This window comes from Cricetulus griseus, chromosome X (assembly GCF_003668045.3).
Source record: "Cricetulus griseus strain 17A/GY chromosome X, alternate assembly CriGri-PICRH-1.0, whole genome shotgun sequence".
NCBI lineage: Eukaryota > Metazoa > Chordata > Mammalia > Rodentia > Cricetidae > Cricetulus > Cricetulus griseus.
In genome coordinates, this window is record NC_048604.1 from 93,081,408 (window position 1) to 93,094,899 (window position 13,492).

The following is a 13,492-nucleotide window of genomic DNA, read 5'->3' on the forward strand; positions in this document are numbered from 1 at the left end:
AAGATGATGTTTGCTTCACTTCATCTCCAAATACCAGCTAAGCAGTAACAGTCATGATGGAAAAACAAGGTACATTTAGAGGTAGTTCAGGCACTTCACAAGAGAAAGAAGCCTGAAGCCAAACTTCCAGAATGATGCTTTGAGGCCCCTACCTTCTATTCAACTCATGACCTCTTATCTATCATTCAGTTTTTAAATGTTCTAATAGATCTCATTTACACATTTTAAAATTTTCTGCTAATCACTGCTTTTTAAAGGCAAGTCTCATGGCTTAATTACAACTAAGCACATTTGTTTGCAGTCTCTCCCCCTGCATTTGCCTTTTAGACATTTCCCATGGTTAAGCACTTGCTAAATGTTAGTCAAATTCATAAATCGATTCATTTTAAATGTGAGCTATGAAGTTTACTTAAAAGTGAGTGCATTGTAAAATAGTGTCTTGGATAAGTCATGTAAAGCCTCTAATCTTGCAAACTTGATATTGAATAATAAGAAAGAGGCTCACCTGTAATTCTTTCAATTAATATCCAACATTATTAATATTCAACATTTTAGGTTTTTCTTTCTCTCCCTGTGAAATATCAATTCAGTTGAAGTATTACCTGCTGTCCTTTAAAATGAGATTCTTTATACAAATTCAAATTTAGGATTATCCTCTTAAGCTGCTCATACCTCCTGTTAGCCATTCCAAATTTGGATATAAGATAATGAAAAAATATTTGCCAGATACATTTTATTTAGATTCACCTCATAAATCCCTGCCTCTATTGGTTATTGTTTAGTGCAAAGCAATCAGTAAAAATCTGTGGTTCTCTTCTTACTTGCAAAAATGAGAAAATTAATACTTACTCTGTAGAATTGTGAGGAAAATAAAAGGCAAATGGAAAGTATGTCTGACAACTACCCCTAACTTCTATTTTTTTCCTTTCCACTGACAGTTGTTTGACAAACTATTTAAATTTTTGGTTCTTGTCATTTTAAGTTTATGTCCATTTCAAAAAGTAGATACAGACCTACCTTATATTTAAGAGATCTCTCTAGGAGCTAAATATTCATAGTGAAAATAAATTGTTCATAAAGTCCATCAATTAGTTTTACCTTACTTCACATGCCTATTGTTCCCCATGATTTTAGTGCAATTTAGAGAAATAATTAGGTGGTTTTATTCTAATAATACTCTTTAAAGTCACAGAGTCATAAAGCTCAGAGAACATCTAAAGAAGATCTAATCTACTCTTGCCTCTATATATTCTCTGTGACAAAATCAAGGCCACAGAAGTTAAATTACTTCTCACACATCCATGAGACTGCTCTCATGTTTTACGTAAATAATTTTAATCCAGATTCACAAATTCTAAACTAATATAGTATTGTATTAGTTCCCTAATTTTCTACTGTACACATTATGCTAAGAACATCTTTCATTGGCAATAACTGAAAGAAATGATGAAGAGAGGAAAATACTAGGTATTATACATTTGAGGGTGTTTTACCTTCAAAAACAAAATTACGTTGGTAAAGGCAACCAAAAGGAGCACAACCATTCAGGTGAAAGTGACCCATTCATATAGAGATATGTTCAAAAAGCCTAAGATATATCTGGAAGTATGAATAGTATCAAAGACAGTATGTTCATATGTGTGTATTGTGGTTATTACACAACCATAATAATGATGAATTTTCATTTATAAATTAAATGAGATTAAAAATGATTAATAGCTAGGCAGTGGTGGCACACACTTTTAACTCCAGCACTCATGAGGCAGAGAAATTAGGATCTCTATGAGTTCAAGGCCAGCCTGGTGAATTTCAGGACAGTTAAGGCTCTTACAAAGAGAAACCCTGTCTTGAAAAATAACGAAATAGAACAATTATGATTAAATAATGAAACAATGGTAAATTCTCTCAAAGTATCACATATTTTCAATTTATCAGTTATAGGAATCATTTTATGGCTTCTTCTTAGCATATCTGAATTGTTAGCACCACTATTTGTACATGTTGGGGTTATTTATAAGTTAAATAAGAACTGATTGAATTCAAGCTCTTGCAATATCATGACTGTCAATTCCATAACTTCAAGAGCTATTAAAGATCTAATGAGTAGGCATCATGTATATTTTGGCCAAGCTGGACAAAAGGATTACTCATGTCCCAGATTTGTTGGTATGAGATTTTAATCACACTATTCAAAATGGTATGCAGTTTCAAATTTAATAATTGTTTGTTTCTAGAATTTCCATTTCATATTTTAGGAATGCAGTTGATCATGTTAGTTGAAACTACAGAAAGTAAACTTCAGATAAAGGGTGAAATGCTGTAATGAGAATTTTAAATCATAAAGGTTTCTTCATATAAACCTAACAGTATTAGAAATAAGCTTTTAAAACAAGCTAATATTAGATATAGTACTTACAACTTAGTATCATATCATATAACCAGGATGCTATACTTGATTTTCACCTTTTCAAGGAAACACTTATAAAATGAAAAAACCCCAAATTGGCAAAACCACCAACCAACCAACCAACCAACCAAATAACAGGAGAAAAGTCACTATATAGAATACATGAATGGCCTGCAAGCAAATGTCACTAGTGGTCAATAAAGGCTTTCCTCTCTGAAATAATCACAAACATAACTATAAAGATATACATACATATGTGTGTGAAAAAACATAAAATTACTTAGAGATCATTATGAATATGCTTGTTTCCAAGATTTCTATTTTCCATAATATCATTATCTATGGGGAGAAAATTTAGAACACCATAGGATGAAACTAATATTTAATAAGTACATTGTGGATAAATACATTCTATCCAGTTTCTGTTTAGTATATCTGTGTCTTTCTCATCCATATCAATTTTATATACTTGCTTTCTACAGTTATATTTAAAAAGCTGTCCCTTGAGTTAAATTTATAATTAAGACATTTTTAACTGAACAAACTATTCACATGATAAAATTTATCAATGCATTTCATGAATGTCAGCCTAGTGGTAGCACTATCCAGTTGCTTATTCAATTCTTATAACAAGAGATGTGAAAAATGGAAGGGACACAATTGACATACATTATAATGTCTGGGGAGATGGCTCAGTGGATTAAGTGCCTGATAAATCAGTATAAAGACCTGAGTTAGGATCCCCAGCACCCACACAGAATGTCAGACATAGTGGAACTTGCCTATAATCACAGTGCTGGGAGCAACAGGAGGTATTGGGGTGCTTGATGGCTAGTCAGATTAGCAAGTTAATCAGTCTACTGAGTTTCAGGTTTAGTAAGTTACTTTTGTCTCAATAAGGGACAGAACAATTGAGGAGGATGCTAAATGTTAAATCCTGTGCCCAACATGTGCATAAATATTTATGCCTGCCCAGACACACATATACACTATACATGGACCCACACACAAAAATGTGACTTTGCTTTAACTACTTACCCAGGTGAAGGAAGATCTATTAAAACCAGAATAAATCAAAGTAAAACAAACACAGGTACATGAATGGCAGGTAACACTGTGCTTATTGTCAAACTCTTCAATGTCCTTAAGCTAAGGAATTTTAATTGGTGAAAGAATGTAACCAACGACTACCCAATTAAATAGGCTAATTTACGAATTCCCTTTAACATCTCTCCTTTTTTTGTTTGTCTTTTAAAGGTGGGTTTATGACACCCTCCTACCTTCACATCTACAGGAAATGAAAAGAAGGGTGAGTCACTGTGGAAATTCCTAGACTTCTACATTTGGAGGCTGTCTCTTTGCCCCTATCATTTGCTGTGTGTTGATGGATGACGGCTTTGATAAACATGCTATCCCTTACCAGCCCTTCACTTGGCTTAATATTTGCCAGCTGAATCACTTCCAGGTGAGCAGATTGTGAAACCAGAGGATCTGATGACAGGGATATGATGTGGTCACAGACTCCAGAAAGAGTTTTACACTGGAAGTGAAAAAGAAAAGTTATGGTAAACACATGTTGTAAGTAACACACAAATCACCATTTATTATAATTTGTAACGTTTCATTTTATTTTTTTCATTACATGTCTGTGTGAACATTAGTGCCGATCCCTCAGAGGCATCAGATGTCTCTAGAGCTGGATTACAGGCCGTTATGAGCTACTCAGCGTAGGTACTAGAAACTAAACTCACCCTAATTCTCTGAGCCATCTCTGCAGCCCCTATTATAACTTTTTAGGAGGAAAACATAAAGTGGAAGAATATCAACTGGCATTTGAATTTTTAAAAATTCTTATATAAAAGGTTTCCAGGTACACATAATACACAAAATGTATGTATATTTTTAAAGTTAAGGATACATGAGCTGTATTTCTGGGTGTTAATCCAAGTTATAGCTATGTATTATTTATATTATTTGATAAATCACGCCTAAACTATTACCCAACAATTTTGATAAACTGACAACCTCTTGATATTAAGGTTTAATTTAATTCAAATTGTATTTATCTAAATTCTAAATAATACTAAAATCTGGATTCTTTTATTTAATGATCAGAAAAGTTTAAAAAATGATTAAGGGTCTTGAAAGATGCATCACTTGTTTGGTTAATTCTTCCACATTTTTTATGACTTTCTGGATCAAGTTTACCTTTGTATAAAACGTCCTACTTCCATCAGGCAAAATTTGCAACAAGCTCAATCTGTTTCTTCACCCTTCGATGACCGTTCAGAAACTTATCTTATCCTGAACCCTTCTGAGGCAGGGAGCATTTCTATTCCAGTTATCTCTAACTTTTCCCTGTACCCCACTTACCACTCAGATCTTAACATTGCAAATATACCTTATTTCATCTGAATAAGGATAAGATTAAGTCAGCAGTTTTTTTTTTCTTTTCTGGAGGAATTACTGTTTTGTGGGAAGCAAGGTGTAAGACTCCATCACCACTAGGTTTTACTTGTTCTGTGGTGATTGCATTAGTCTTCCAGGAAGGTGATGATTCTTCTCTGTCTCACTGGGTTTAGCTTCCCTTTGCTACAGAAACTGTCAGGCTAAATTTGCTTCTGTAATGGAACTCATGATTTTTGTATCTGTTTTTCAAGACTGCACTTTAATTGTGGTTATCAGCTCTTAAAGACAGATATTACTCACATAACATAATTCCCAGAGAAAAAAATATGGGCCTGATATGAAGATAGATGTATGTAATTACCATATTGAAAATGTCTTTGTGAGCAAGTTATAATCCTTGAGACTGTTTTCTTCAGATAAAAAATTAAATGATGCAATGAAGACTGCCTTATAAAGTTTATAACCTATAATATGATAATATATATTTAAAACAGCCAAATGTAACTTCTATCCAAAGACAATAAACACATACATACTTATCTATTGTTTTTCTTACCTATAAAGTCCTCAGTTCTTACACATGAGATGAATTAACACATTATTCTTAATTCCATGACCATCTTACAATTAACAACAATTATACTGATATATAACAATCATAGAAATCATATCTGTGTAACAATCATAGCAAGTTTATTCCTCTCCTTCCTTCTGATATTAAGGTCTCAGTGCTTTAGATACAATGAAAGTATTTGCCTTGATAAACATCTACTCACACGTGATGGTTAGTGCTAATTGTCAACCTGACAATCTAAAATCACCTAGGATATTGGCCTAAAGGTATGCTTGTGTGGATTATCTCAGTTACATTAATTGAAGTGGGATGACCTACCCATTATGGGTAGGAATATTACCTAGGCAGGGGATCCTGGACTGTATGAAAATAGGAAAAACTAGCCGAGCAATGACATGTATGCATTCATTGCTGTTTCTGATTATGAATGCGGTATTACCAGCTCCATTAAGCTCTACCTGCTGTGTCTTTCCCCACAATGATGGACTGGAACTTGGAGCTGTGAGTTAAAATGAATCCTTTCTTCTGTGTCAGCCTCCACTGTACTTGTAATACAGTTGTGAACCATCACACCAGGTTTACATTAATATTATTAATTTAGAACTCAATCATATTTAACACTACCCAAGCATTTTAGATACATTGTAATTATTATCTAATATTATTGCTAGCAAAAATTACATATAGAGTATCTACAAATATTTGGTACAATGCAAACTACTTCATATTCATTCTCATTATCATTCTAACTTCCTGAAGTAGGCATTATTATAGCCAGCTGAACACATGGGAGAATTAGGCTAAAAAAGTCATGGTTGCTGATTTTGCAGAATGATCCAAAATTCTTAATTATTGTGTTTACTTTGACTATTAGTTATTAACTTGTTTCTAATTGACTTCCCTTTGTATTTTTGTCTGTGTTAGATGTTTATTAGATAACACAATTAAAATATAGTATAATAAAATTAAATCACATCTATGAGTGTTTTACAATTTAAAATATTGTTTGGAATACGTCCTCCTTCAAAGACTTATGGCAATTTTAGCAACAAAAGGGAAGTCCTACTATATCAAGAAGATGATTGGTAAACACTTCATAAAGGACATTTTTCTTTTTTCGATATTCATTCCAAAGGATTTCACATCTTTTGTTCTGAAAGCATAGAATAAGAACTTCTTAAAATATGTGTCAAATAAAATAAGATGCTGATGCTCACTGGTGGTCCAGTGGCTTGGATTCAGCACTCTCTCAAATAAATCTAAGGGAATATACAATGACAATGAGTACTAAGGCTACTTTTTTGGATTGTCATAATCTACCCTAGATTGTGACAAAGGATTAATGACTGAACAGCAGTGGAAAAGGCTAGTTTTTAACTAGCCTTTAACTGCTGAGCCATCTCTCCAGCCAAAAAAGGCTAGTTATGATGAAGAACAATTTAAATATAAATGATTTCAGGTTATTTTTCTACTGGATAGTTTATATTAATGTCAAATATGAATTAATATAACTAATAGTTTGTAATCTTAGAGTATGGAGTACCATCCAGATATGTTGTTATTAGTCAGCTTGTCTATCTTAAAATAAAAATTCCAAGGGGGAAAGGAAGATCTGGGAAAATATGTTTGGCATGATATGATTTCAACGTACTTTAGAGAGGTAACAAAATAGCCTCATTTGATTAACCAATAAGATATAACATTCATTCATTATCTCTGAACTTATCTGCTATATTAGACTAATACATAAAGTTTTACCTATTATATTTTTAAATGTAAATGTATCAAGTGATTTAAACACAAACCACTCAGAAAGGTAAGAGATGGGAAAGTCTTACATTAAATACAGAGCACACCCAGGCATGATTAAGTTACTTGAAATATTTTTGCTTTTATACAGGTAACTGTTGTTCTGCTCAGTATTCTTCAGAATATACTGGAACAAGCAAATGGAAACATCTTTACATTTACTAAAACAGGATTCTAATCCATCTGACCTTGTTAAACGAAAACAAAAAACCCCAAGCTCACTAGGTTAAGCAAAAGGCTTTACCAACAGCAACTTCTGTTTTTCATTTCTATACATGAATACGAATGAAAAAGCTTATAAAATACAAAACCACAATAAATTAAGAAATCAGTAAATGGCATAAATGTGAAATACATGATTGAATACACACATAATTTAAATAACTCAGTTTTATTATCAGTTACATTGAAAAAAGTAAGTTTTATTGTGGGAAATGCTAGGTACCAATATAATTTTTTTTTCAATTTTAACAGTTTAGAGAACAGATTATGCTTTTATTTTACTATTTGGTTTGGATATTAGAACAATTGAGTATATATCTTGCTTGCATCTCTGTCACTTTGCGATGAAATTTGTATAAAATATACATTGATTCAAATGATAGTGAGAATTCTAAAGGGCAAATTTCATTTGGAAATATAAATATAATATTTAGTGTCCCAGTACTTAACAGATCTTTGTTGAACTAGAAATTCGTTTTACCACATTTATTTGTGAGTATATGAGTACATGCATACACACAGAGAGACATCCCCCCCCCCGACACCCATGCACACCACGGCAAGCATGTGGAATTCAGAGGATAACTTTTGGAAGTTGGTTGTTTTCTACCAGGGATCAAGATCAATTTGTCAGGCTTTCTGGCAACCACCTTTACCCACTGAACCATCTCACAGGGCACATAGCTAGAAATTCTGTATATCTATCTATAGTACATCACTAAAAGACAAGGTACAATTACTCATAGATAACTCTGAAAGAATAAAGTTCAGGAATAAAATTTAAGTTGCTATTTAAAAGTTTTATTTTATATACATATTCTCCAACACAGGAATAATTTTTATTTAGATGAGTAAAGACAATTGAAAGACATTTTAACTTAAAAACTAATGTAATATAATAATAAATTTTAATGTGATGTCAAAATTTTATCTATGTCTAGAAAGGACTGATTCAAATATATTCAGGAATCAACTACAGATGCAAGTAAATAAAAGTCATTCCTCTAAAGCCCTGAAACCCTCTTGTAATTTCTCCTGTTACAAAATATGGTAGCAAAGAAAAAAGCACAATAGGATGAAATGAATCTGCCATGACCATAATCATGTCTGCATTAAAGCCATTTATATAGTCAACAATCACAGAGTATATGCTATGTGAAGTAAATACCAAATACAATTCTTATGGTTTCCACAGCTTAGAGTAGTGTTTCTGGCAATTTATTTTAGGTTGTAACCTTAGCATCACAAACATTAAGCATGTTACACTTGCAGTTCCTGAAAACAGAAAAGAAGCAATAACTCCTAATTACTCCTATTTAAAGATAATAAGTGAAAACTCACAGAATTCAAATCATCTTTCCTTCTAAATTCTTACACTGGAATGTGTAGGTCCTGACAATTTAGATAGCATCTACTGTCACTAAAGTTTCTAATTGTTGAAATCTTCATGGTTATAGAATTTCAATAAACATAACTGAAAACATTTTGTTCAGGCTTCCTAAATGACACATGGGGATCCTAAGAGGTCAAACAACCTGTACAAGTTGACAGAGCTAAAGGTATAGTCAAAGTAAAACCCCACAAGGCATGATGCTCAATAAAGTATTTGTCTTCCACTAACTGCCAACTCTTCGAAAATAACAAGTTAGAGGTGGAAATATAGTATTCAACATTTAGATTTAAATGATCAAGAGAAATATCTTCATAATTATTTTCTATTGATAACTAGTCTATTTTTTTGGTTTATTTCAAAATTTCCAAGTTGTTTTGGCTTGGTCTGAGTTTAAATTTAAATTGGTCATGCACTTGGGGTTGATACAAATCATCATAAGCTCAGGGGCTTAAAATAACACACTTCTTATTTCCCAGTTTTTGTGAGCTAGGAATCCGGATACTAGACCTAGTTCTTACTCAGTAGATTATGTTTTTGTAAGCCTGTCAGATGTCAACAGGGCTAAATATGCAAAAGAAAAGCTTAAGAAGAGAGAGACTCTGCTTCATGTTCATTTGGGTAGAACTCATTTCCATGTGGCTATACTACTGAGTTCTCCACTTTCTTTCTTCCTATCATTCAGGGATTATTCTTAGCTCCAAGAGTTGCCCTCAGGTCTTCATCACACGGAACACTTCATAGGACACCTTATAATGAGGTGTCTGGCTTTTACAAGAACAACAGAAGATTTCTTATCTTCTTTGAGACATTTTAAAAGGGCTTACAAAAGGCTAAGCTTACCAAAGATAATTTTTCTTCTATGATATCCAAGTCAAAAGATAAAAGGATTTAAACATATCTGAAAAAAATCCCTTTACTTTTTTCATAGAACAAAACCTAGTAATGCGGATTTGGAATTCATTGTGTCTTCTGATCTCAACTACAAACAAGAATTACTAATTATATGCTGGGAACATAGATCTTGGTGGCTATCTTAGAATCCTACGCACCACAGATACGAATGGAAAGCTATCAAAAGAAAGTCACTGAAATAATACACATTCATTTCTGAGCCACAGAATTGGATTTTTGTTATCATAAAAGGGCATCCATTATGAGACTGATGAAGAACTCGGGACTGAATCCCAGTTTACAATTCAATAACTGCATGATATTGGGCAAATTCCTTAATCCTTCCAAGTGTCTTAAGTTCTGTCATACATACAAATTTTAATAAGAAGACAATACCTACTTCTCTGCATTAGCATGGGGACACAATTTAAGCTGGAAACCAGAACTATATCTATTTACCTGCTGTTTTGTGATTAGAAAGCAGTGGCTGGCAGGTTTGTTGTGGGCCCCCAAGCAGAGGACACTCAATAAAGAAGTGGTTTTCAATCTGTGGGTCGTGACCCCTTTGGTCAAATGACCCTTTCACTGAGGTCGCATATCAAATAATCCTTCATATCAGATATTTACATTACAGTTCATAACAGTAACAAAATTACAGTTATGAAGTGGCAACAAAATAATTTTATGGTTGAGGGTCACCACAATATTAAAAAGTGCATTAAAGTGTTGTAGCATTAGCAAAGTTGAGAACCACTACAATAGAGGGCATATTACTTCCTAGGCTCAATGATGACAACAGTTTAGATGTATCAGTGAAGTCAAGAAAAGGTTATTAAGAAGTTAACTTAAATTTGCTTTGGAAATTATATTCAAATAGAATAAGTGAGCTGAATGAGCTCAGTAATTTTAGAGACTATATCATCTTTCAATGTATATACATTATTTTTAGGTAAATAGAGACCAAGCAGCTAAAATTTTTGAGCAGTATTCCCCCATACACTCAAGGAATTTGAAGGAGGCATATATGGTTTTGCAGAAGTAAGTGCTACTCACACTGTGAAAGTTAGGAATTCAATTCTCAGTTCCAGATTTACCCCTCAGTGCCTTTTCTATGGTTAAGGGACTGGATGTTTAGGCATTTTCTCCTTTACACTGGGCACAAGGTTATATTTTTGTCAGTAGAGGGCACTGTAGGGACACTGCAAGAGGGGAGAAGGCTTCTAGGTTCTTATGGTCTATACATTAAATTTTCTTAGTTCAAATTTAGGGTCTGTGAGTCATGCTCATTTTTTGAGGACTCCAGGTAATGTTCCACTCCAACCACGTATCTAGACCATGTATGCAAATCTCTCAGCACCTTTGCAGTTCTGTGTTCAGTCAGTCATCTTGAGGTTATCTTAATATGCTCTCTCTAACTCTTATTACAGCAGTGCCCAAAATTTTGCTATTAAGATCTTCCAACATCTTCATGTGCCAACATTACGAAAAGTTTTCTCTCCTGTTCTGGCACTGGTGTGCTAGCTCTGTTCTGGGCAAACCTATGAGGCTGCAATCACATCTTCTAAGCCCAGGGGCTGAGTGCTCTGCCTGGATAAGGTGTCTTTTCCTGGGTACTCATTTCTCTTCAGCTTCAGGAACGGTTTAGGTTTCCCTTTATATCATACCAGACATTCCTAATATAGGTCAATAACTATTTGTACCAAACTTCCCTTGTTTAAGTCACTGTGAAGTTTCTGTTTCTAAACTGATTCAATTATCTTGAAAATTAATTTTATAGCAACTTGGCTGTACTTTTAAAAATCTAGTGTCTTTAATCACATACATAATGGTACCAGAAAAGATTCTCCTCAAACTTATCACTTTGTGGGGCCACTTTTGTGAGTTTATCATAAAATAGCTGTGGCATTTAGACCTAAGAAATTACAGCTAGTTCAATCCCTCAAGTTAATTAGAAAGGCTAATTTAAGCTTGCTCACAGATAGTAAGTGCCAAACTGGAGTCAGGACACCGGTTTCTTTTATCCTCTAATCAGTGCACTTTCTACTACATTACATTAGTACTCAATATAAACAAATACTTTATGAGGACAATGATTGTATCCTCAGAGTCAGTCTAAATATTAAAGTATTCTGCAATGCGTAATACATTCAGCAAATACAACATCATCAAGAATACTTATAGAAATATACTACTGTCTCATTGGCTGTCTATAAAAAGGAACAGTAATCCCATGTTACTTTCTTTATGTAGGTTGCATTTTTTTAAAATACAAGTTACTCCTTTTGTCCTAGGAAAGGCAAACATTTTCTACTTTTATCATATACTTGTATTTCTCCTTTGTCCTTTTGTCATGGGTAACATTTATAGAGGAATTAATTTTTTAAAGATTTATTTATTTTTATTTTATGTGAGTGATTTGCTTATATGTATGTCTGTGCAACATGTATGTGACTGGTGCCTGAGAAGGCCAGAAGAAGGTATTGAATCTCCTGGGACCAGGGTTACAGATGATTGGGAACTATAATGTAGGTGCTTAGAACTGAACCCAGATCCTCTGCAAGAGTAGCAAGTGCTCTGAACCGTTCAGCCATTTCTTTAGCCCAGAGAGATTAATTTAAATAGTTCTTAATGTCACAGAAGTGTCAAAATCAAATAAAACACTCTGGAAACCAATTTCTGGCTCAGTAACAGTGTTACCATATATCTTTAGGTTGACTACAAAGGGTGAATTGAGGCCAAGTTAGCAGGATGACATTAACTGTAATATATGTCAAGCAGCATCATAATGCTTTTCATCTAGAAAACTCAATATTAGAAATCATATTAATGAGAATAACTAGAACTTATATGCTTAAATGTGATAGGCACAATGAAATTTCAAGCATACAAAAATTCAATTTGTATTTGGACCAAGAGAGCAGCTTAAGAGAGGATTCTGGGTTATAATTGATAAAAGCTGCTTTTTCACAGATCAGAGAACTTCTGAAGATCAATATAAAAAACTGTATGAATCTGAAAGTCATTAGCATTCTCCTGCATTCAAGAAAGCTATAAAGATTAAATATGATCTCTTTTATTACATTATAGGGAATGCTGCTACACGAGTACTTAAATAATCTTTGATGCCATTTTACTATATAAAACACGTGTGTTGGCATAGCAAAACAGATGTTCCCCAATATGTCAAGGAACATGTAAGACAGAAGGGGCCTCACTGATGGAAATTTGACTTATAAGAAAATGTTGATCACTCCAGTATCAACATTAGTTATCTGCATTGTGTTTCATGATATCCTTCTGGTTTTGACAACTGGGTCTAATGGCAACATCCCCTCCAAAAGCCCAGGTTGTTCAGTCTCTTTTCTTTCGTTGTCATATTTTACACTAATACATATCCATGTTAAACACTACAAGCAAATTCCCCTTCCACAGTACCTTTTCACACATTCTCTGATTTTAAAAATGAGAAAAATGAAACATCAAATTTGTCCCTAAGCCTTATTCTCAAACCAGTTTTGATTATTTTACCCATATGAATATGAAATTAAGCCTTAAATTCCATCAGAAGTATGGCCACAGTAGAATAAAATATAAATTTTCTTGTTTTAATCACAAGAATACTGTAAATTAACTGAAGACAGGAAATTACTTAAAGCTAAAATTTCAGCTCTCATCTTTCTAAGCAAATGTAATAAATACTACTATTCCAGAATATTCACTTTTAAAATTTTAATAGTACTGATTTACTCTGTGCTTATGAATTACTTAGCATTATAACTTAGAATAT

General features: G+C 33.3%; 1 protein-coding gene across 5 annotated transcripts in view; it reads right to left on the reverse strand.

The window, feature by feature from the left end:
- The window catches only part of Cnksr2 (connector enhancer of kinase suppressor of Ras 2), a 212,512-nt gene that overhangs the window by 117,243 nt on the left and 81,777 nt on the right, over window positions 1-13,492 (reverse strand). For all 5 annotated transcript variants that reach the window (XM_027432585.2, XM_027432589.1, XM_027432588.1 and 2 more), the window contains exon 6: window positions 3,828-3,947. In XM_027432585.2, the coding sequence (XP_027288386.1) occupies window positions 3,828-3,947 (120 nt within the window). The remainder of the gene's footprint in view (window positions 1-3,827; window positions 3,948-13,492) is intronic.